Source organism: Ctenopharyngodon idella, chromosome 7, assembly GCF_019924925.1.
Source record: "Ctenopharyngodon idella isolate HZGC_01 chromosome 7, HZGC01, whole genome shotgun sequence".
Lineage (NCBI taxonomy): Eukaryota > Metazoa > Chordata > Actinopteri > Cypriniformes > Xenocyprididae > Ctenopharyngodon > Ctenopharyngodon idella.
This window is the reverse complement of record NC_067226.1, coordinates 43,478,762-43,504,985: the sequence shown is the minus strand read 5'-3', so window position 1 is coordinate 43,504,985 and position 26,224 is coordinate 43,478,762. Positions and strand designations below refer to the sequence as shown.

Here is a 26,224-nt window from a genome sequence, read left to right as displayed (position 1 = left end):
TGCATGTATGTAGTCTTTGTATTTAATGGAGAAAACAAGTCATTGAAGTCTGAAGTGAACGACATTAACTAGAGCTGAACGATTCTGGATAAATTGAGAATCACAATTTTTTTTTGTTTCAAACAGAGATCACGATTCTCCCACGACAAAATAACATGAAGGTAATAAAATGCTGCAGTCTATTTAAAATGTTTAATTAATCTGAATGAATTATTTTTTAAAAAATCGGTTTGAATGAATGATTCAATGACAAATACATTTTTAATAGTCATTTGTCGCCACCTGGTGGCGTAATCGATACAATCATTATTTGAAGCGCCAAGTTACTTTCAAAAGGTGATTTGCTCTATTTTGATCACTTCCGTAGACATCAGTGTTTATATCGTAACTATAAACTTTTATCCCAGTACTTCTGTGATAATCTGAATTGTTTTAACACAGAAATAACGATACTGTGTGGTTGAAAAGACTGTTTGTGAAGCTGTGAACTGCTTTCTCTGGGTCAGCGGCAGCGTGAAGCCAGATCTGAATGTTCCAGTGTGATTTTGTCAAAGGTTTAATAGACGCAGGCGATGTTATTTAGGAATGGAATCGCGTTGGTGTTTGAATTGAGATTGCAATCTTTTAACGAATAGTCATGCAGCTCTAACCATTAACCATGAAATTTGCGGGGCAAATTGACCCGCTAACATCACAATGGTAATAGAACATTTATACGCACATTCTCCAACACCTCAGAGTTTTCGAAAGTTGCAGGCATGTTAATGACCCTAAATGAGAAACAGTCACACAATTTCAAGAAAAAAATCCTAGGTTAACCAACCAGGGGTGCGTTTCCCGTACAACAACGTAACTCGCTGCTTCACTACCATAGTACGATGCATTGTTGAACAAATCAACTAGCTAGTCACGACTGTTTCCCAAAAGCGTATTGTCGCAAACCTGTCGTTCAGCCACGTCGGTGAATAATGTCATGTAGGTGGTGTAGTAATAACTTTAAATTAATCCGTTTGAGATCGAATTAATGCTAGATTTTTTGCTATAAATTACGTGGAATCTGAGGACCAATTCTCATTTTTCTCAGTTATTTTGCTTTATTTCCAGATTCAATCTTAGGCTCGTTCTGACGCACATACGCACTCTTCAAAAACGGCGCTTAAAATATCTTAACAAACTAAAATATGTAAATGACATTCGTAATCGTTGAACTATGTTAGTACCGACGGAACTTGCAACGTTAGTTGGCTAACGACGCTTTTGGGAAATGCACCCCAGTATTGTTGCGGACTGAAATAAATTATTCTGCTTTCTAAAAACATCCATCATACTGTATTCTACCATTCCTTTCCTTTGTGCAAATGTAGAGAGTTTAGTTTAAATTTGCAAGTTTAATAGTTCATGTGGCCTACTGCCTAGTCTGATCCAACGCTTGGATTTTACTGGCTGGTTTCTGAACAGAACGAATGAAACTCCATTCATTAGCCTCTCTGGACACCAACTATCTGAATTACATGTACCATAACAACACCTTTTTACCATAATGTTGGGAATTTGCCAAAAAAGGAGGTTCGTGTGTCAGACAGTTGAATAAGTTTGAAGAACAAAAGTCAGCACAGCCTTTTGATTATATAAATGCTGGACATTATTAATTTAAGCTATCAGTCACAAGGTCAATTGTCAGCCATCATTTGAAAATCATGTTTTCCCAGAACTCATTGAGTCAGTGATTAAGAAAGGATCCAAGAGACTGTTTGCAGACAACAATTCTGTAGCCATCCCAGTCGATCCAGACACAGGCACTGACGCTGCAGGTGGTCAGGAAGTGCTTTCTTCTTCCTCTGCCTCTTTATTCACTGTAAGAAGCAAACAACATGCAATTTTATTTACAGCCACCTCATAAACAAGGTCATTACTGATTCAATGGGCTTCTCCAATTAACTAAACAACCATTATGTCCATCATAATTACGCTTGTGTATATGACATAGGCAAATACATTTCATGCAAACGAGCTTTCATGCTTATATTCTATTCAAACATCCTCTCTCTCTCTTGGTCTTTTTGCTCTGGCTGGCTTTGGTTTCTTCCTACCTCTGCTTTTCATTTCTGAGAGCACTGAGAGTCTGAACACTATTGCATGGAAGACGAAAGGTCAAAGGCTACTTATGATATCTATGCCATGTTCCCTTAAATATAATGAGCACTCTCATTCTTGAACAGCTCATCAAGGTTTTTAGTTGAGCCTTATGCTCTCTGTGGAAAACAAATCCACCTTATTAGCCAAATATGCGTCTCTTTTTCTGTGGCTTCATGTAAATTTCACCCTTTATTTAAGGAGAAAATCACCGTTCCACATATTCCCCGAACTCTTCGCTGTCTCCAGCGGACAGCTTAGCATATACGATGGGCTTGTCGGCGACTTCAGCGGCATGGTTAATGCGAGACCTTTTGTGCTGTTTAATTCCAGAAGGATAAACAGGCTTGCGCATGCAAAATTATTCAAACACAGATAATTAACCGGGGAAACAATCAGCTGTGTGAATAATAATCCACAGTGGTAGACATTATAACTTTTGAGCATGAGAATAAGATGGATGTGAGTACCTTGGGCATGAGCTTATCAAATAAAGCTCGGTAAATGTACCCTGAATGAAATGAGTCAATCATTTTAATGTGCGAGAGAAGCCCTGAGGAGAACAAATAAGCAATCACTGCATCACGCAGGGCGAGCAAATGAACCTGCTGCACAATTAGGCAGGGTCACATTCAGCGAGGGCTGCAAGCACTCCATGTGCTAATGAGCTCTGTGCGTGTCAGGGAAAGGGGGATGGAGAGGGAGAGAGACAGAGAGAGAGACAGTTATTGCCTGAATAAAGAGCCTACAACCAGAGCACTTACTGCGGTATAGATAGCGCTTCATTAGGACACTTTCACACCATAGCTTTTGGTGCAAACCGAAGTCGATTTGATGTGAGAGTTCGGTTTATTTGGTTATAGGGAACAACCGAGTTCTCTTCAAAAGGTGGTCTTAGGTGCAATTTATTTGAACTGAGGTACAGTTCACAGTTGGTAAGAACAGTCTGTCCCAAGTCACAGAGTGAAGTATTAATGCAAGTGCTGTGATGAATCCAAAGTGACAAAAACATGAATAAAAATGAAAAAATGTTACAGTGGTAAAACGCAGGCTCTAGTTCTTGCAGTGCTATTCCCGTTGATGACGCCAACATACTGGGGTGCAATTTTGGCCACATTTGTTGTGTTCAAGACAAACTTCAGGATTTGTGAAGGATTTCTTTTGTTGTAGAGCAGCTTTTGATCACTTTAGACAAAAGTATTCTTCAGTTTTGACACGAACACTTAGCGTGAAGTATACGCTTAGCATGTGCGAACACAGTCGGACTACACACACACATTGGAACGTTTCAAGTTTGTCCAGTGTCTGCGCTATTTCTCTCGAGAAGTTATGAGCGATAAAAATATTTTTGTATAATGTGAACAACATTGTAAAACATAATTTTTCGAAGTTGTAAATAAAAAAAAAAAAACGATTACTGGAGTTTTACAAGAAAATATTGTCAGCCTTTTTTACTTCAAATTTCCACATTTAATTCTATGTGTTACTTGCTGTTTCTTTTAAATGAACTCTTTCAACACTTGAATGTGGGTAAGTTTCATAAAAAAAAATACTTTGAACAAAATGCTGAGAAAATAGTGTTTTTTCCAAAGACTAAAATGTGCATAAGCAATGCTTTTATCAATTGTTTCTGCTCCTTTTTTGCCTGTGTTTTGATCCAGAGAATCTGTACTCTTTCAGAACTTCTGTAATAGCGCCCCCTACCGAATAACAGTGGAAACATGGAAAGCTGGTGCGATTGCTCTGTTAGTGCGGTTCATTTGAGCATGTGTGAATGCTGCCATCCGAACCCTGGTGCGCACCAAACAAGCGGACCGAGACCGCTGAAAAGATGGGTCTCGGTCCGCTTCCAAACGAACTCTGGTGCGGTTCGGATGATATATGAATGCAACACGGACCAAAGACATGTAAGCAAACCAAAAACAGGAAGATGAGACCCTAAAAAGGACAGAATCCTTACGCATATCGTTTTTTTCTCGTCATAGTTGTGAGTTTGCCCATCACAGGCATCAGATGCAGCAGATCATTTGTGTGTGTGACGGATGGATTCCCGCCACTGTTTTGACTCCTTTACACATTTATAAGCTCTTCACGAGTTCAGCTGGCCAAAATACCATCACATGCAGGCTACGCACACACAACGAGCGCATTTACCTCAGTACACAGCATTGTTTTGGATGTTCTGTAAGTTCTGTCTCAAAATGGGCATAAAATCCGACCAATCAGGTTGTGAATGTATCCCTATGCCTTTAAGTTCGGTATCTTTTGGTTCGGTGATAAAATTGCCAATCTGAATGCTAATCGGACCAGGACTAAATGTTTTTTTTTTCTTTTTTGGTCCGGACCAAATGAACTAAACGAACTGAACTACAAGTGTGAAAAGTTAAAATGGTTTCTACACCAATTTCAGTGTAGAGTTGTGGGCATCTCTAAACCCACTCACACACACGCTCGTCGATGTGGGCTTCTGTTGTTGTCGTGTCACCATTAGTTTGATGTCCTTGTTAAGGCTGATTTATACGTCTGTCAAACCTACGCTGTAGCTATGACATAGGCTGTGTGTAGCATGCATAGCCTGCGGCATAGCCTGACGTGCACCTCTCCAAAAATGTAACAACACATCAGTTCTACGTGGACCATAAGCGCTGTGATTGGTCTCCTAGAACCAATCCCTCAGGTCAAAAAGAAAAATCGGCACAGACAACGATGCAAAAGTATAAATGATAACCGACACGTAGCATACAGCGTAGCATACAGCATAGCATACAGCATACATACTCCGTCTCTTCAGTTTCTTTTTCGACTGTGAAACAACAGCCTGGGCCAGTGTTGCCACCTTGTGGTCCAAATAATTAGTGCAAAATAAATAAATAAATAAAAATTAAGGCGAGCAAACGAACCTACAACACATGGACTGTACGCATACAATAGAGTACATGTTAAAACTGAAGTATACTTTGGGCTTTTGTATGACATGCTTAGCAATGAGTGATTAATTGCGATGAATTTTAGTCTCCTACAAAGGTCTGACCATGTCAGAAATTTGAAATCACGGCCATGCACTGTGAAGCCTTGTTCATCTGTCTAATGAAAAAAGCAAGAATTGTTGATGATACTGAGAGACAGAGGGATGTTCAGTTAAAAATGTTGATATTAGCTTGTCTATATGATATTCAACATTTATGTTTGTTATATAGAGTTGCCTTCACGTTATGATAGTACTATGAAAATGACAAGTCAAGTTCGATCCAAAGAATGAGCAGTCCCCAAAGTTTGCCCAAACACAACAGACTCCTTATTATTTTTCTTTTCCAACATGACACTTGCCAAAGTTCTTCAAAGTTCTGAGGAAAAAGCATCTCAAACGCATTAAACAACACACACATTTGACAGTAGGGCAAGCCACACAGGTTCATGATTTAGTTTGAAGCGCAACATGGAGTTTAAAATTACGTTCCACATGCATTGAAATTACGGTACACATGCATACCGAACCGAAGGACCATTTGCCGTTCAGTATGCATGTTTACTGAACGAATACAGTCGCTGCACATGTTGTGCTTCAAACTAAATCATAAACCTATGTGGCTTTGCCGGTATACCCAAATGTTCGGTACGAATACGTGTACCGTTACACCCCTAATGTCAATAAGGATGTCAGACGTGACATGACGTGATTGATCACCCAATAAACGCTGTCAGTTGTGATCAGACTTGTCTGAAAAGCAAACCGTTGATGTCGCACAGTTTGCCAAGGCTTTTACCCAAGATCTCACTGGGGTCACATTGTACAATGTGACAAGCAACAATCATAAGAGACAAAAAAAAAAAAAGCAGCTTAAGTGTGAAAACAGCCTAAAAGCCAGACTGATTTTAAGATAAAGAGTGGGAGATGACGTGCGGAAGACACAAATGATGCCGGATGAGCTGTGGGCAAAGGCTGACAGACAGCCGGTAATAAGGGCAGTTAGCAGCAGACAAACACTCAGGTACGCCAGCCTCACCATGAGGCAACCCAACAGGCCCCATGGCGCAGGCTTTCAAAGCAAAGTCAAAGTTATTAAGTATTCAATCATATAAAAGGGAGAGGAAGGCGTGAAAGGTTGCGGACCAAAGCACTTTTGCTCCAGTGCATTAAGAGGCTATGCAGCCGCTCCAAGTCTGCGTGAAAAGAAATAGATTGCCTCCCCAGAAGATGGCAGCTTCCCTGTATCCCCCTCCTTTTTTGCTCTTTAATAACTGCAATCTGCTGTGAAAATCTAATCCCAAGTACCATTTACGCTGCACCCAGATAACTTCTGCTTGGAAAAGCGTACAATATGAATATTTCATTCCCTGATATCCAAATAAACATGGCAGGCTTTCCATCAATCAGGGGACGCTGCAAGAAGTGAACTGGAAAGTGGAAATTGCTAATGAATAGCAAGGTTTGGGGGGGAAAGCATGTCTTGTAAAAGCGTCTGTTTTAGTTCTCTTCAAAAATGTATACATTAGTAAAAAAAAAAAAAAAAGAAGCTTAGAGCGCAGTGATAAACATCCCTCCCGATGATCTTGATCAAGGCCTGCCATTAAAAATGTCCATATATGCAGCGTATAAACACGGCCATCCCTTTCTGGTGGAGCGACTGAGGCTATTATAAGTTATTTATCACAACAAATCAAGCAGTGATACTGTTCTGTATTTACTAACAGCTGAATCTGCTCATCCAAAGGATCAAGCCCCTCTTCCCTTCTTGGAAGAGTCCATCCATATACATGTTGCCCTGTACCGGGCTGTATGTAAGGTCTCAGCAGATTTGTAAGGCCACACCTGGTCTAAGAGCTCTAGTAATGACACTTAATGAAAGCTGGGAATCCATGCATGCAGAAAGAGCCTGGCATGTCATAAATAAACCACAAGCCTACGAGCTATTTCCTCTCCTGTCTATTTATTTGTATTTACTCTGTCTATCTTGGAGTCCAGAAGGTACTTGGGGTGTCCTAGAAGAACATAAGTTGAACTTTGCTACCCGAACTTAGCAAATGGGCAAGTGTGCTTGTCGTTGGTCCTTTCTAGTGGTTTCACATCTAAGAATGTACATGCACACTTAAAGGGATAGTTCACCCATAAAATTCTATCATTATTGACCCTCATGTTGTTACAAATCTTTCTTTTTTTCCCCCTGTGAAACACAAAAAGCATTTTTTGAAGAATATCATTGCCCCCCTTTTCCATATAATTAATGTGAATAAATGTGAAAAAAAAGCACCATAATTAAAGAAGGAAAAGAAAAAATCTTTTAACAATCTAATTTAAAACACATGTCAAGTTCTTAGAAATCAGAGATATTACTGATAACTAAAACATTGTTTGTTATTTGAAATAAAATATGAATATATTAGATGAAAAACTTAACCAAAATGAGAAATGTTGCCTTGATAACTAACTGAAATTCAGTTTCAGCTGAAGTACTAAAATTACTAAAACTAAAACTGAAATAAAAATGAATTAAAGCTAAATAGAAGTATTAAAAAAAGCCAAAAACTAATGACAAAAATGACCAAAGAACATAAAATTAGTAAAACTTTAAAATAAAAACTGAAAATATAAAAATAAATGCCAATTCAAAATAGTAATATATACTGTAATAGTATATAAATAATACTAAAATAATAGTTACAAAATATTTTGTATTGATGTCATGTGGTGTGACCATCAAATGAAAAGAATTAAACATAAAACAATATTCCTTACACCTTAAATACACATGAAAAGAAGTTTTCAGGAGTCGCACCACATGACATTTGAACTGAACTAACCCTGAATCTGAAACAAAATGGTCAAATTATCTGATATTTTAAGAGACACACAGTTATGAGGGCTTGCAGGGGTCCGATGATATCATTTCCTGTTTTATTTTTTTTTTCTCTGCATGTTGGTTGGACCACATGGTTTGCTGACAAAAAGTTTTTTAAATATTACTAAGCAGTGAAGCAGTTTTGTTAATATATATTTTGTATTGATGTCATTTGGTGTGACCATCAAGTAAAAAGAATAAAACATAAAACAATATTCCTTACACCTTAAATACACATGAAAAGAAGTTTTCGGGAGTCGCACCACATGACATTTTAACTGGACTTGAAATTGAAACAACAGTCATGATATCATTTCCTGTTTTATTTTTTTCTGCCTGTTGGTTGGACCACATGACCACATGACCACATGGTTTTACTAAGTAGTGAAGCAGTTTTGTTAATATATATGGAGATAAATTCCAAGTCTTCTGAAGCCATATGATAGATTTGAAGAACAGACTAAAATTTAAGCTGTTATTCACTGACAATGTCCACCAAAGATCTCCAATGGACGACATAAAACATACGCACTATAAAAATGGTGAGTTGGTGGCATTTGACTCACTGCCAAACTTAACTCATTCTCAAGTGTCTCATGACCAAATATCACTGACATCAAACCAGACATCACAAGCCTTTTGTGTTCCTAGGAAGAAATAAAGTCATAGAAGTTTAGAACAACATGAGAAAAAAAGAAAAAGAAAAAAAATGAATATGGGTGAACTGTTTCTATATGGGAAAACATGCAGACTATGCAATACCGGATGCTTCACTGCCTCTTCAACTTCTGAAGTAGTATAACTCTTTAAAGCCAGGCCCTGAGCAGCTCTCTGACTCTCTTGCTCTCTCTATCATCAATAATGGAATAAGGTGGCATGTGGAGCAGGTTCTGGACCTTCAGAACAAACAGGGAGCAGAATGGATTCAACCCTGCAGGACGGGCTCATCAGCACAGTCAACAATGCCTGAATGATTGGGTTCAGAGCGGCAGCTCCAACCCTCGGCTTCTACTATGCCAAAAGTTCTCCAATCATCTCTAAACTTTTCCTTTCCAATTTCACAAGTGTGAATCAGATCAGACCCTATTACAGAGGATAAGCCTGTACCTACAGAGCCGGATCATTCGGCAGTGAGAGGACAGGCACTCCAGAATGAGCTGGCTAATGGTGACACGGACCTTCAACTGTGGTTATAGGACACCTTTTCTCTGCATCTGATAGAAATACCAGCCTAATCACAACAAAGACGGTCTCGCTGATGCTATGCATGAGTACGGGATAACAGAGAATAGAGGAAGAGAGAAAAAATAATGAAAGGTAGAGACAGGGAGAGGTGTAATAGGAAATGGCCAGCATTGGGTCATTCAGGAATTATAAGAGAAGGAGAAGAAAGATCAAACTGGACAGGCGATCCGAGGCAAAACCTGCATATAAGACCTGTTTATATGGAAGACTGGGGTCAGAATGTGGTACGGCCTGTTAGCCACAAAGGTGAATGTTAATATTCACTCAATGACGACTGTAATGAGGTGCTGCGGTTACCATGACATACAGTTGATCATTACAAATAAAATAATAGGAATATTATTAGAATAAAGATAAAAATACAGAGAAATATGACTGCTAGAGGGTAGCTGACATAAAATATTTTTGAAAAGTTGATATATTTGGCAGTGTGACATGCTATACTCCATCTGAAAGTATTTTAAACAGTATTTTGCCCTTTTTATTTGTTAATTAAAATATAATTGGAAGACCACATGGATTATTTGTACTTTTCCATATTCATCACACAAAACACAAAGCACGACCATTTAAAATTAAAACACAAAAATGTGACTAAAAATGGTACAGGATCTGAGATGTACATTTTTCCTTACATATTAATATAAAATTTAAAGTTGTTATGAAATCAAAATTAATGCTATGTATTTTTACACGTTTTTAGTGTTATTGTGCATTTACATAACACCATTCAAAAGTTTGGGGTTGGTAAAATCAGTAAGATTTTTGGTAAGGCTGCATTTAATCAATAAAAATACAGTGATAATGGTAATATTGCAATATTATTACAATTTAAAATATGATTTAAGCAGTGTTGGGGAAAGTTACTTTTAAAAGTAATGCATTACAATATTGCGTTATTCCCTAAAAAAGTAACTAATTGCGTTACTTCATTACTTTTTTATGAAAATTAATTTATTATATTACTTTTGCAGTACTCTTTCTCACCTGGGCTGGGCTAAAAGTGAAATGAATAAGCCTCAGGTTGAAGGAAATGCATATTTACACCTGTACAGTAGAGGGCGCAGCTCAAACAAACCTTTCAGCTGTGCTGCCATTCTGGATTGAAAAAAAAAAAAACAGGATATATGAGATGAAAGTTCAACACTCTTATTTCTAAAGCTAATCTAAAGTCATTTTTGCTTATTAGTATGGTTGAATTAGATCACTGAAGGTCAGCAGCAAAGACATTGGTTAATAAAGTGAGATTAAATGCATAAAGTATATTTGTGTAATTTAATATAGTTAATTTGCTTAAATTCTGAGTTTGGATTTCACTGTTTTTATTCATTTTGAGGAATACTGAATGATTTGTGCAAGTAAGATGAGTAAATGCATGCTCACATTTAGTCTAGAACTACAATAACCATCATGTTCATACAGCGCACACAACACCTCTGAACTTTATTTCTCTTAACATGGAGACAGGAGAGCTGTCAGTCAATAAATGAGAAAAAGTAACTTGTGTTACTTGTTTGAAAAAGTAACTTAGATATTTTGTTGTAAATTAAAAAAGTACTGCGTTACTTTACTTGAAAAAGTAATCTGATTACATAATTCAAGTTTGTAATGAGTTACCCCCAGGACACTGGATTTAAGATCAAAAGGTCAGAATTTATTTGAAATATCAGAAATTATTCTGTAACAGTAAATAAATTTATTATCACTTTTAATCAATTCAGTTAAATGTTTTAAAATTCAACTTAAAAATTAATGCTGATAAAAAAAAAAAAAAAAAAAATCTATGGACATGTGCTCTGGAGTGTTTAGGGCTTTGCGCTGGAGTATGTGTTACCTTCAGTTGCTCTGCTTCCATTCTCTCTGCTTTCAGCCTCCTGATTTCCCCCTGCAAACCCTTCAAATTCTCCTGAAGGTGACTGCATGAAGACAGGACAAACATTACAGCCTAATCCCATTTCACACAAGTGCACCCTCTCTCCATATGTTTGCATGCACATCCCTGCTACTTGGACCTAAAATCCATGTTTGTACACACTCCAAGCTGAGAGGAGCGGAAACAGATTTGGACAGGGTGAGCGGGGCTTACTCTCTCTCGGCTGTCAGGTGGATGATCTTCCTGCTCTGGTCTTTGATCTTGAGTGCCAGTTTCTCATTAGTGTGCCTGGAGTGGAGCAGGGGCAGAGATAATGGGCTGCAGTGAGGAAGCTGCGAGCTGCTGTCACAATGAACCATGATGCTGAATGATAATGATACAGCCATTATAACACAGCCTCTCTCTGGATGCAAAAGTTCTGATGCGCCACAGACACTTTCTATACTCCACAAATTTATATACTGGTTCCAACAGAAACCATACATGTAACATGTGATACAATCTGTGACATGTAATGCAGTAAGAAGCCACATTTGATGTTACGTAAGGGAAAACACATAGCTAGGTCATTATTGCAAAATGAACACCAAAAGGGTGATCAGGTAGGTATGATGGGGTTTATTTTGCAATAATGACTGTCTGACTGCACAATATACCGTTAATACATGGCTCCTTACAAAACACATAATATGAACAAAATATAAATACAAAAAATAGACATGAAATTATGAATTGAGTTAAAATTACTTAGCTATGTGAGTATATACGTATGTGACTATATATATATATATATATATATATATATATAGTTAATTAGTTAGCAATAACAACACTGCCTGGGATGATCAATTGTACATTTTAGTGGACATTATACCAAAACATCTGCTTGTACAATAACTGTAGAGTAATCGACCAATCAGAACAGCTGTGTGTTTAGCTTTTTTTGACTTTCAAAAAAGTACTGTGGTAACATTAGATGGTAATATCATGATACTGATTGCATGTCTTACTTTTGCTCCTTCACCCATTGGTTCACATTGGTCACGACTAGTTCACTTTCCCTGTGAAGTCGAGAGCTGTCACTCCGTGCGTCTCCTAAGCACTGCCGCAAAACATCCACCTCACACACGGCTGCGTTATATTTCTGATCAACAGTGTCCATCTGTGAGTGCAAAGCCTCAACCTGCATGTGAAGAGATGAATTAACACAAAAACACAGCAGAATATTATAAATGGTGTTAGGTTATAGTGTCTTACCTGAGATACTTTAGCATTGTAGTTCTCTCTGAGAGCAGCCATCTCCATCTTTAGCAGCAGCACTTCCTCCTCTCTGGCCTGCAGGGCTGTCATGTGCTGCTGCGCCCACTGCTGTGAGCGTGAGAGCTGGGAGTGCAGCTCCGCCAGTCGCCCCTCACACGCCCTGGCCTGAAGGGACAGACAGAGAGAGAAATTGGACCTAATTAAAGGTGAAGTGTGTAATTCTGATGTTAAATTTAGCCATTTATTTGTTGACTTTCCCAAACAGCATAGCTCTGTGTTAGTTTCAAAACACTGCTGTGTTTTTTTTTTAAAGGAATGAATACTTATATTCATCAAGGATGCATTAAATTGATCAAAAGTGACAATCAAGACATTCACAATGTTACAAAAGATTTCTATTTGAAATAAATGCTGTTCTTTTGAACTTTCTATTCATCAAAGAATCCTGAAAAAAATGTATCACGATTTCCACAAAAATAAGCAGCACAATTGTTTTCAACATTGATAATAATAAGAAATGTGTTTTGAGCTGCAAATCAGCATATTAGAATGATTTCTAAAGGATCACGTGACACTGAAGACAAGTAATAATGCTGAAAATTCAGCTTTGCATCGCACCAATAAATTATATTTTAAAATATTTTCAGATACAAGACAGTTATTCTTAAATTGCAATAATATTTCACAATATTACTGGTTTTTTTTTTTTAATCAAATAAACATATATATATACATATATATCTATGTAAGTAATAAGGTACGAGAGGCTGTGCTGTATCATGAATTGTTGTGCAACCCCTTCAGCCGTGACTTATTCACGATACAGCACTAGCCTCGAGTACCTTATTGCTTTTATAAAACGGTTACCACACAATACAAATATTCAAGCCAGAAATATGTATCAATGCAACTTTCATGAAGTAAACTTTTACTAATAGCCTTCCGCCCAAAAAAAAAGTACCTTACTGTGAACAGCAACAGAAGTTACATTATTACGCCATTAGATGGCGGCAAAGACTGTCTTTATGAGTGTGTCAGTCAGTAGCGAAGACTTTTACATTGAAAAGACTGACTTGTTGTGAACACGGAACAAGACACAACTAACAAATGCTTTGACTAGTGCTGTCAGTCACGGGAAAACCCCTTAACTGTTAAAAGGACAAGATAATACATCGGACCTTTAAACAGATTTTTTATTATGAACATAGGACTGACCTGAAGGAAAATGCTAAAGAGAGAGAGAGAGAGAGAGAGAGAGAGAGAGAGAGAGAGAGAGAGAGAGAGAGAGAGAGAGAGTAATAATAATTCAATATGTCATGTTTTTACCATTTTCATTATATGAAAAATGCAGCCTGTGAGACTTCTTTTAAAAACATAAAAAAATCATAATTATTCCAAACTTTTCACCAGTTGTGTATACACGCACACACGCACGCACACACACACACACACACACACACACACACACACACACACACTTGTATATGTGTTTTACGGGGACTCTATAGACATAATGATTTTTATACTGTACAAACTGTATATTCTATCCCCCAACCTTAAATCTACCCAACACAGAAAACTTTCTGCATTTTTACATTTTCAAAAAAACATAACTTACTATGATTTATAAGCTGTTTTCCTTATGGGGGTCAAAAAATGTCTCTATAAGGACAAGGCTTTTGGATATTACCATCTTTATGGAGACATTGTGTCCCCATAACGTAGGGTTAATCTGAACCACACACACACGCACACACACACACACACAAACACACACACGTTTGTGGTATATAATATGCTGATAATATTCCTTTGCAGGCAAAGGATACAATATATAAGCGCTGACAATCTTCAGCTGCTAAAATCTCTATCCCTGAACAAATCACTATTACACTCGTATGATGTGGCAAATCTATAGCAGCTCACACAATTTTACCTCATATGAGATCTCAGGTTTTCAGCATATGAGAATTCAGCTTAAATTAAAAGGCAGACTAGTTTCATGGCTAGTAACGCTGTCAGCGTGCAAGACGGTGGAGCGCAGTGACCTTTACCCAGAGCGCACACACTGCAGAGGAGAGCCAATAAAAGCCGGTAAAGAAAAGGAGAAAGACAATTAAAATGCTGTGTGCGTGTGTGTGTGTGTGTGTGTGTGTGTAAGCGGGTTATGATGTAGTCACCTGTGCAGCTTTATATCCAACTCTAATCCCTCTGTGATCCCACACACACACTCAAATAAGATTCTCGACTCATCAGTTTCTTCAATTCACACCTGATTTATAGACGGGGGCTGAAGTATATTTGCAAACACACACACACATACACACACACACACCTCACTGTAATCATAGCACCTCTACCAACACACACACCATATGAATACACAACCTTATGCAACCATAATTATGTGCCAGGCAGACAAACACACACACAGAAATGATAGCCGCCTTTATTCTCGCGTCTGTCTCCCCCCGCTTCCCCTCATGCTGCGTTCCACACGACTGGCGAGAATCATTACTGGCCTTCCTCTGATACGGCTGCAGCACCAACAGCAATTATTTTTAAAAGCCAGAGCTGAAAACAGACAACCGATGCACAACACACGCATAATCATTATTTCTGCAGTCCGACCGGTGGCGCAGTGTGTGTATGTTTGTGTGTGCATGTATACATTAGGGCCTGGACAGTGTGGAGACACTTTATTTTTTATTTTTCAGTTTTATTGTTATCCTGCAGAGTTTGCTGACCATAAAATGACGAGGATGGTTATCCAAAACCAATTAGAGTTACCCTACAACACTGACAGCACTTAAAGAATGAGAGCGAGTGGTTTAAATAACTACACTGGCCCTACTGTCTGAAGGAGCACTGCAGTTCTGCACATATTTCAGGTACTTCAGGACAAGGTGTCACGGAGGGGTTTGCCAAAGTCAGAGAACTCCCTACTTACAAACATCACTGCATTCTTACCAACGAATCAGATTTTGGGATTAGGTTTGGGTTTGTGGCTTCAATAATTTTTATTAGCCAACCATTTCCCTCTGAATTTAAGAGGTACTTAAAGGGTTAGTTCACTCAAAAATGAAAATTCAGTCACCATTTACTCACCCTCAAGGCATTTCAAACTCAAAAGACTTTGGTTCAGTTTTGAAACCCAAATTAAGACCTGAGAGGTTTCCCTACCACTTTTGAAAGTTCAGTAACCAAGGGCGAATTCCAAACGGCGTTATTGTACCCTTGAAGGGCACTTCGGTAAGGGGACGCCATTTGTAGGAGCATTCCAAACGAAAGCGAACAACTGAATCCCTTCACGAAGGGCCCTTCCACAGGTCCGTTAGCGAAGGGAACAAGAGATGGTCACTTCAAGGAAGTAATTTAATCATTTATCGTCATGTTCTGCCCTTTGGAGTGAATAGGGAATAGGGATGCTCACGTGGAATTTGCCACAAAACTTCCGATCCAAAAAGGTCATAAAGGCGTGTGGTGAAACTAGCGGTTTAATCCAAATCTTCTGAAGAGTTACGATCACTTTATATGATGAACATATTTAATATAGGCTTATATCTACATCTAAACAATGATTGACACAAATAAACAGGTCAGATCACACAATCAAAAAAAATAAAATAATTGTTGGATTTACTTAAAAAAGCAGTTTCAAGTGGTTCCATGCAACTACATTGAGTAATTTGTACAAATAACAATTTAGTTGTATGACCAAAATGACAAAATATCTTTTAGTAAATACAAATCATTTGAATTTGTCACTTTTACATAATATTTGTATGTGCAGTTTACTTCAAAATGTAATGTTGAATTTATAAAAGTTTGTTACGTAAGGTGAATACATTTATTGACTTAATTTACCTTATTTGCTCTATGAAATGCACTTAAAAAAATAACTCATTGAACAAACTCAATTGAATTGAGAGCAGGAATTCCATCCTATAAACATGCATATGTAAGCGCTCAACCTAAACACAGGCGCCACTCTTCTGCATAATGGTAACCAAAAAATTAAAAAACATTACAGAAACTCCTCTAAATGTCCAACATAAATGAACATTAAACACTAACATAAACTAACTAGCCCTTTAATTGTCTTCTTGGAATGGATTTACAAATCCACATTGAATTTTGGTACATTCATGGTACAAAATGAAGATTAATATGAATAAATAAATAAATATATAAAAGCAGGTAACACTCTATTTTAGTGTCGTTGTTACACGTTACATGTACTTACTACAGTAATAACAGTAAATTTCACATAATCACAAGCAACTAACCCTAAACCAAAACCAAGTACATGTTGTTAATTAATATTACTCAGTATTAAATTGTATAATTACATTATAACAAGGACACCTTAAAATAGTGTGACCTAAAAGCAATTACAGGTGACTTTACAAGTGTTAAGGATAATAACTTTTTAACCATAAAGTTACCATTTTATATATATATATATATGTGCAACATTTGGTGCAAAATGACGATGTCAGTTGAAATGCATTAGTGGATTGCCACTTTACATATTACACAAGCATTTTGCGTATTCCATTTCTAATTGAATAAAGACTATACATAATCATCTACTGTACAAAGCTGCAAAAAACAGAGATAATGGCTTCAATTCCAGGGACTAATAAAAAAAAAAAAATGCGTACAATGTTGAACGTAATGTAAATTGCTTTGGATAAAAACGTCTGCTAAATATGGAAGCTTGTTTCCGCCACTAAATAAAAAAAATTAAAAAGTAATTGCAACTTTTTATCTCACAATTGTGACTTTTTTTCTCGCAATTGTGAGAAAAATTCTGACTGAGATATTAACTGAATTCTGACAGATATTAACTCACAATTGGCAGTTATGAAGTCACAATTGCGCGTTATAGTCAGAATTGTGACATATAAAATAGCAATTCTGACTTTTTTCTTGCAATTGCGAGTTTTAATAACATAATTTTGACTTTATAACTCGATTCTGACTTTATACAGAATTGCAAGATATAAACTCACAATTGCGAGTTATGAAGTCAGAATTGCATGATATAAACTAGCAACTGCATCTTATAAAGTCAGAATTGCGAGATATAAACTCTGACTTTACAACTCACAATTCAGACTTTATATATCGCAATTCTGACTTTATTTCTCACAATTCTGAGAAAAAAAGTCAGAATTGTGAGATATAAACTCACAATTGCGAGAAAAAAAGTCAGAATTGTGAGATAAAAAGTCGCAATTACCTTTTTTATTTTTTATTTCATGATAAAAACGAGCTTCCATAGCTAAATGCATAATGTAACATGTAAAAGTTTTTAAAATATGGATGGAACAATGTATCCCAATATGGCAGGCAGGCTGCGCTCTGCATCAGTCTCACCTCCTCTTGAGAGCACCTGCTCTCACTGTGCGCTCTCTGTAGATCTGCACTCATCTGTCTGACTCGCTCCTCCTGAGCCGCCCTCTCCTCTGTCAGCTGGATCAGGCACTGCTGCAGACGGGCCTGCTCACTCCTCTGGGCCGCCACCTCTCGACTGTACTCTGCCAGCTAGAACACACAGAACGGATGTGTATTTTTGTCTCCAGTGTGATAGGCACGATTCACATTGACTGTGTCAGTGGAAGAGAGCGTACCAGCTCCATATACTCTTTATGAGAGGCCTGTGTTGAGCTGAGCTCCAGTCTCAGCTCTCTCCCTCTCTGATCGGCCTTGGCTGCCTCTCGTACCCCCTGCCGCCACTTCTCCCGCTCCTGCTCCAGATCCAGCTTCAGCTTGGACACTGTAGCCTGCAGACTGCTCATCTGAGCCAAAGAGCAGCAATAATGCAACATTTATCATACACTACTGTTCAAAGGTCTGGGGTCAGTAAAACTTTTTATACAGTAAGGATGGAATTCATTGATCAAAAGTGACAGTAAAGACATTTATCATTTCTATTTCAAATAAATCCTGTTCATTTGAACTTTCTATTCATCAAAGAATCCTGAAAAAAAAGTATTACAGTTTCCACAAAAATATTAACACAAATGGTTTCAACATTGATAATAATAAAGTTCGAGAAGATTTCGATAGCACTTATAGTATTTATTAATCTTAGTTAATGAAAATACCACTGTTTATTGTTAGTTCATGTTAGCTCAGGTCCAATAAATATTATTAACAGATACTGTACAACTTTTGATTTTAATAATGTATTAGTAAATGTTGAAATTAACATGAACTAAGATTATTGTTGTTAGTTCATGTTGATTAATGTAGTATTAACAAATGAAAATTTATTGTAAAGTATTATAAACCAAGATTTCTATTTCAAATAAATTCTGTTTTTAATTTTATTTTTACTTTCATCAAAGAATGAAACTTTCATCCTTTCTGAAGGATCATGTGACACTGAAGACTAGAGTAATGATGCTGAAAATTCAGCTTTGCAATCACAGAAATAAGTTACATTTTAAAATATATTAAAATAGAAAACAGTTATTTTAAATTGTAATAATATTTCACAGTATTACTGTTTTTTATATTTTTTGGTCAAATAAATGCAGACTTGTGAGCAGAAGACTTCTTTTAAAAAACATTAAGAAATCTTACCAACTTCACACTTTTAAAGGGGACCTATAATGCCCCTTTTGCCCCTTTTAAGATGTAATATAAGTCTCTGGTGTCCCCAGAATGTGTCTGTGAAGTTTCAGCTCAAAATACCCCACATATCATTTATTATAGCTTGTCAAATTTGCCCATTTGGGTATGAGCAAAAACACGCCATTTTTGTTTGTCCTTTTAAATGCAAATGAGCTGCTGCTCCCCACCCTCTTTCCAGAAGAGGGCGGAGCTTTAACAGCTCGCGCTTCGGTTGCTCAACAACAACAAAGCTGGAGAATCTCACGCAGCCAAAATGAAGATTGTCAGTAACGGTGTTCAGCCTTACATTGTTCAAACCGGAGTCGACACTGATGGAGAGACTCAGGAAGAAGTTACAACTTTTAGATCTGGATGTTTCTGAATGGTTAGTGGATAAATTTATGTAGTTGATGTGGAGTTGATTCAACTCATTGACTAGCATGTGCCGTCATGTTAATCTTTTGTGCAAATCCAGCGATGAATTGACCCTCGTTTGTGAAGCAGTCCGGCGTAAAATGACGGCATGGCAACAACACTCTACTACAACAACTCTTCCTCTTCTCTAAAGTAGCCCAACATGGCCTCACTCCTTTTGTTGCATGTTCTCGGGGGCAGGGTTTATGTAAATTTTGGGGTTTGTGATGTCACCAACCCGGGAAGAAGCTCATTGTAGTCCCTACCAGCCTTTTGTTGTAGTCCTTAAAAAGCGATTTCTGTAAAAGAAAATATCTCCCTTTGCATTGAACTTTGAGCGTCGTAACTTTGCAGATGTTGTTTATGCTCAAACAGCAACATTACACACTAACTAAAGTTAAAAAAGTGAAATCATAATCAACCACCCCTTTAACATTAGTGTACAACATCATAATTTGACATAATTTGCAAACTTTTTCTTTTCCCAGGTTAACCAATATGGCCAACTTTGACCCAACTAACTCAGTCCAATGATCAACCACCAGTTTGTACCGAAGCTAATGACTAGCTTTGGACGGGTTAGAAACCATGTACAATCAACAGCAGTTTAGGCTTTCTTATTAATATGTGGCGTTCCCATAATACCTCTTGGTGGTGTTTTTGCTCTTGGTCATCTCTGGTCTCCAGTTGTCTCCTGCACAGCTGCAGCTCAGAAACATGATCCTGGTGTGTGTTTATAAGCTTCTCCTGTTCACACATCTACACAAACACAAACAGAAGGCCAGCTGACAATCACATTCTTTAATGATATTCATAATCTATATCTAGATTCAGCTTTAACTTTAATTAGTTTTACTTTATTTTATTGCCATTGTGAAAAAAAATCTTGCATTTTGTGAGACAACAACAAAAACAAAAAAATTTTTCCTGGATGTCATGGATGATCTCAAAGCTGATTTGACTCTTGAGAAAAGTCTTTCAGTCACAGGTAGTGTGATCATTATCTTTTACAGTCTACTCATGTTTGGGAAGACATCAGGTGTCCAAAACTTCCATGAGGGAAGAGAAACAGTGACCATCTTCTATTTTTCTATGCAGAAGTTGAAAGAAAATGTGTTGTTCTGCTTCTTCAAATGAAACATCAGTGTTCACATGGCATCCTTGACTTTTTGAAAAAAAAAAAAAAAAAAAAAAACAATTCAGAACAGCAGGCAAACACGCAGCTACTGCACGCATTAATTCGTATTGATATTTTCCTGGAAAGTTGAAGTGAGCTTTCCTGATTTACTGAAAAAGCGCACTATGGAAATCTGTGCACCCTCCGTCACCGTGTGTTAATTAATGAACTCTCAGGCATAAAGATGATGACAGCGTAGGCCACGCTTGTCACGTATTACCTTTGTTTCACTTTCATTTTCCTTATGGATGTTTAGTCCGCTTGTCTTTGTTCCTAGGTTCCCGCCATCATTAGTTGTCATGGTTACTCATTATGTTACTAATTAGAGCACACCTGTTTTGTATTGAGTTCGTTTGCCTGTGTATTTAAGTTCTTCAGTTCTCTCCGCTCATTGTCTAGTTCTGAATGTGTTTCAGTACACGCTGTTGATTTGTTTCTTTCCATTATGTTGTTGAATTAAAAGCTAATGTTACTATTTACTCTAAACCTTCCTCTTCGTTATCCTTTGCGGACCAGCAATTCAGAAATCAGAAATATAGGGGGCCGGACATGTAAATGAGGGGGCCTAGGCCCCTCCACAGGCCCTGTTGTGGCTTCACTACTGCATTAAACACTTTTTAATTTTCAAAAGATCAAGGCAAATTTTAATCTTCATGATATAACCCCTAACAGTGCAGAGCATCACAGATAAACTGGAAAGGAGCTCCACGGCTGACATATTCACTCAGATGGCTGGCTAAATTAGAGATGACAGATATTAAACTGGGATTAGGGAGATTAACTTAAAACTGTTACTGAGCAAGAGACTTTTGCATCAGATCTATGAAAGTTTCTAAAGATAGAAAAGTAAATTTACAACCAGATGAACAGAGTGAATAGCTTATTTGCTTCAGACTAACATCTCTTCAGCACAGAGAGGAGCAATAAAATCATATTTCCTCCTGATTTGTACACGTTTACATCATTTAAACTATATTCTGGGTGCTAAATACATTTTCAGTCGAAAACAAAATGATTTAGTTGGTACATTTTTTTTTTTTTTTTTTTCAAAAAACTATTTTTTCTAAAATGTTTACCATGTTCACACCACAAATGAAATAAAAAGAAAATTAGGGATTCAAAGTCTATTATGCCCATTTTCACAAGATGTAATATAAGTCTCTGGTGTCCCCAGAATGTGTTTTTGAAGTTTCAGCTCCAAATACCCCAAAGAACATTTGTGACCCTGGACCACAAAAGCAGTCATAAGTCACATGGGTATATTTGTAGCAATAGCCAACAATACATTGTATGGGTCAAAATATCGATTTTTCTTTTATGCCAAACATCATTAGCATATTAAGTAAAGTTAATGTTCGATGAAGATATTTTGTAAATGTCCTACTGTAAATATATCAAAAATTTATTTTTGTGAATGGATATGCATTGCTAAGGAATTCATTTGGACAACTTTAAAGGTGATTTTCTCAATATTTTGATTTTTTTGCACCCTCAGATTCCAGATTTTCGAATATTGTCCTATTGTAACAAACCATACATCATTCAGCTTCCAGATGATGTATTAATCTCAATTTCAAAAAATTGACCCTTATGACTGGTTTTGTTGTCCAGGGTCACATTTATTATAGCTTGTCAAATTTGCCCCTGTTTGGGTGTGAGCAAAAACACAGCATTTTTGTTCGTCCCTTTAAATGCAAATGAACTGCTGCTCCCGGCCACTTTCCAGAAGAGGGCGGAGCTTTAACAGCTCACGCCTGGTTGCTCAACAACAACAAAGCTGGAGAATCTCACGCAGCCAAAATGATGATTGTCAGTAACGGTGTTCAGCCTTACATTGTTCAAACCGGAGTCGACACTGATGGAGAGACTCAGGAAGAAGTTACAACTTTTAGAATGAAACTGGCTGTTTCTGAACGGCTGGTGGATAAATTTATGTAGTTGCTGTGGAGTTGATTCAACTCATCGACTAGCATGTGCCGTCATGTTAAGCTTTTGTGCAAATCCAGTGTTGAATTGACCCTCGTTTATGAAGCAGTCCGGTGTAAAATGACGGCATGACAACAACACTCTACTACAACAACTCTTCCTCTTCTCTAAAGCAGCCCAACATGGCCTCAACCCCTTTGTTGAGTGTTCTCGGGGGCGGGGTTTATGTAAATTTTGGGGTTTGTGATGTCACCAACCCGGGAAGAAGCTCGTTGTAGACCCTACCAGCTGTTTGTTGTAGTCCTTAAAAAGCGATTTCTGTAAAAGAAAATATCTCCCTTTGCATTGAACTTTGAGCGTCGTAACTTTGCAGATGTTGTTTATGCTCAAACAGCAATATTACACAATAACTAAAGTTAAAAAAGTGAAATCATAATCAAGGACCCCTTTAAACCTAACAAATTAAGTTTTAGAATTTAAGGGATTTTTAATATTTAGCAAATTTAGCAAATGTGAGACATTGATCATATGAATATCTGACCGTCAGTTGTTCTTTTCTCTACAAGATGGATTATTCTCAAATCATGCTGGATATCACGATCATCAGGTTTTACACAAACGTGCGAAGCTCGTGCTCTTCCATAAACCCACATACACACATGAGAATGCATCCACCGCATACACGCATGCAAGCTTGCTCCGTTCCTCAGGCACACAGTCATCAATACAGATCAATACAGGGGATCATGACCTTACAGAGGGCTTTGTGAAGCACTTTTGTTTAGTAATCCTGCCGTTTAAAGCCCTGAATCGGTGCAGGATGAGTGTGAAATGGCTCTCACCTTAGTCTGCAGGGCTGAGAGGGTCTCTCTGCTGATGTCCAGCTCTTCCTGGATCTGCCGTTTCTCCTGTTGGAGTCTCACAGCTTCCTGTTGAGCGTTGAGCACATCCTGTCTGCTGCTGCTGGCCTCTGCTCTCAAGCGCTCTACCAGCCTCCTGCAGAGGAGAACATGTGTTTATTTTACCAAACTCCCTTCTCCATCGGTCCTGACATGAGTGCACTATAAAGGAGATAGATATGAGGATGAAATCACCACACCATCCTGCTGGAAATATGCTGGTGACCACTTTATGGTGTGTTTTTCATGTAGATCACTAGGGACGACTAAAAGGAAGTAGGATCATCCCAAACCAGCACTAACCAGTATAAAGCCCAAAGTATACTACAATTTACGCGTATGCGAGGGTCAGCGTACAGTGTGCGTGACGCGAATTTCATCATAAGAAGAGTATGCGCCTACTCTATGCGCACCGCCGGATTTTTATAACCGTGCGTACTTGTAAGCACAGGTCGCACATGCACATTTAATTTTTTTTTTGCAGTAATTAGTTTATCCACAAGGTGGCAACCGTGCCCTGGGGGCGTTAAATCACAAGGTAGTCAAAGAAAAACAGAACAGACTGGAACACCTGCAAGCTACGACAATGGAGGCCTATATAGAAGATTGTGCGAAGAGGTTAGAAAGTACCCTCATTGTGCAACTTTAGCATGAAAGAATACAAAGATATTTACATGGGTTGTATCTCGTGGTGAGAGATTGCTCAAAACTGGCCATGTGTCGAACACCTGTGTATGCGTACAAGTCATATGAAGCATACTTTGCAAGGCTTTGATTTTGACTGTGCACGTACACTAGCGTACGTGTAAAAAAAAGGATACCCAGGGCTTAAACCAGACTGGAATTTATTCTCTTTTACAGGGTTAGGGTTTCAAAATTTAACAAAAGTTTTATGGGTTTGAAATGACATCAGGGTGAGTAAATGATGACAAAATTTTTAATTTAAGCTTAGTCTCGTGTAGCCAGCTAGTATAAAGTCTGGTACACTTTCAATCTTATTCTGGCCAAGAGCTGCTAATTACAGTGGAAAAGTCTGACTGTCATTTAAAGCAATCAGTCACAGTTTATGATGTTGTTTGAAGCCATTAGGCAGATAAATCTAAAATAGTTGATACCATAATAAAAGAAAAAAAGTAATCAAATAATTACACAACAACAAACAACTGCAAAAAAGGGCAAATATGTGACTTCGTAATTATAATTTCAAACCTATTAGTTAGAAAGTCATTATTTGACAGATAGGCCTACAGAAAATACAGTCTTGCATGTGGATATCAAATCCTCTTGCTACCAACAAAATCCCCTCAGAAATGTAACAAAAATCTTTGCAAGTAATTTTAAAAATTAGATGCTACTTACAAACATTTACAAATCCAGTGGTTAGTTCTCCCTCAAAAATACTTATTATATAAACCTTGTATTTGTTTCTTGTCATGTTCCTGTAGCTCAAACAGTAGAGCTTGGTGGAATCATGGGTTTGATTCTCAGAGAATGTGTGAACAGATAATATTCAACATAAGCTTCTTTGGATAAGAGTGACTGCCAAATGTGTAAAGTCCATTGTGAAAAAGAAGTGCACACATTTGTATTGAATGCACACTTGTAGTGTACTTTAAATTGTAAAAGTGTATTAAAAAAAAAAAAAAAAAAAAACTGTACTTGCAAATAATATAAATAAATAAATAAATAAATAAGTGTACTTAAAGAGAGTACACTTTCATGACTGTTTTTAACACACTTATGTACAATTTTAAAATGTGCACTTAAAGCATCGTGCTTTAAAGAAGTACATTTAATTTGATATGTTGACTAACATACTAAAGCACAAGTATTTGTTAATAAGTTTAACTGTAGTGTGTTATTTAATTATACATTTAAGGTTCTTTTGTTTTAAATGTGCTAAATTGCAATTCCATCATTACAATGTGTAATTGCAAATATATTTAAATACGGTATACACATTTTAATAGAAATGATGGTTACACTTTATTTTAAGGTGTCCCTGTTAAAGTGTAATTATACATTTAAGTAATATTAATTAACTACATGTACTTACTATAGGGTTAGGATTAGGGTTTGGTTTAGGGTTAGATATATGTAATTATGCATAATTCATAGTTATAACTATAGTAACTACATGTAAAGTACATTTAAAGTATATTATTTCCGTAATAATTTCTCTTTTTAAAAGTATGCAAAAGTGTCCTCCTTCCTCAAGAGGTTGTTTAACAGCCAACCATTTTTGTGTGCAATATGCATCAGATGATTATTTGGGCTGTCTGAGGCCAAGTCTAGTTAGGTATGGAGTGTGGGATTTTTATTTACAGAAAAAAATTGTGTATGGGCATGAGAGAATGGGACACTTCGGTCCACAGCAAAACATCTTCACCTTGACTAGTCAGTCAAACAGACCAGAACGCATCTTAATTGAGGCATGATAACATGCAGGAACGGTAAGCACGAGAGAGAGAGGTTCGATTTAATTAGAGAAGGCAAGCGTGAATATTTAATGAGCGGGGCTGAAACTAATTACGAGAGCAGGGCGACGATGAGCTCATGCACCGTTTCAGCATGGATCAACAAATCACACCCAACTACAACAAATCATACCCACCACGGCGTCTCAAATCACTCCCAAAACACTGGAAATCCAAGAAGAATTGAGAGGTGTTGACCAACCCAAACCTTTAGAAGAAACCCAAGTGAAGGACAGTCCTAAAGAGGGTGTCTGGGCACTGAAGCAGGCTGTTGACTAGGTGATGTGTCACTTTTTCAGGAGGTGAAGAGCGTGGGGAGATCTCGCAAAAGCCCCACGTGGCTCTCTTACCTCTTT

General features: G+C 37.5%; 1 protein-coding gene across 2 annotated transcripts in view; it reads right to left on the bottom strand.

Annotated features, from left to right (window-relative positions):
• Positions 1 to 242: 242 nt before the first annotated feature.
• LOC127515159 (plectin) overlaps positions 243 to 26,224 on the bottom strand; it is a 210,868-nt gene continuing 184,886 nt past the window's right edge. Inside the window, exons 26-34 of one of the 2 annotated variants that reach the window (XM_051898500.1) lie at positions 23,335 to 23,488; positions 20,035 to 20,148; positions 17,988 to 18,155; positions 17,734 to 17,901; positions 12,346 to 12,513; positions 12,099 to 12,271; positions 11,302 to 11,376; positions 11,050 to 11,131; positions 243 to 1,853 (exon numbers count right to left, since the gene is read on the bottom strand). In XM_051898500.1, the coding sequence (XP_051754460.1) occupies positions 1,851 to 1,853; positions 11,050 to 11,131; positions 11,302 to 11,376; positions 12,099 to 12,271; positions 12,346 to 12,513; positions 17,734 to 17,901; positions 17,988 to 18,155; positions 20,035 to 20,148; positions 23,335 to 23,488 (1,105 nt within the window). In that variant the 3' untranslated portion in view covers positions 243 to 1,850. Of the gene's footprint in view, positions 1,854 to 10,644; positions 11,132 to 11,301; positions 11,377 to 12,098; positions 12,272 to 12,345; positions 12,514 to 17,733; positions 17,902 to 17,987; positions 18,156 to 20,034; positions 20,149 to 23,334; positions 23,489 to 26,224 lie in introns of those variants that run through there. The other variant, XM_051898499.1, reaches the window with a different exon arrangement.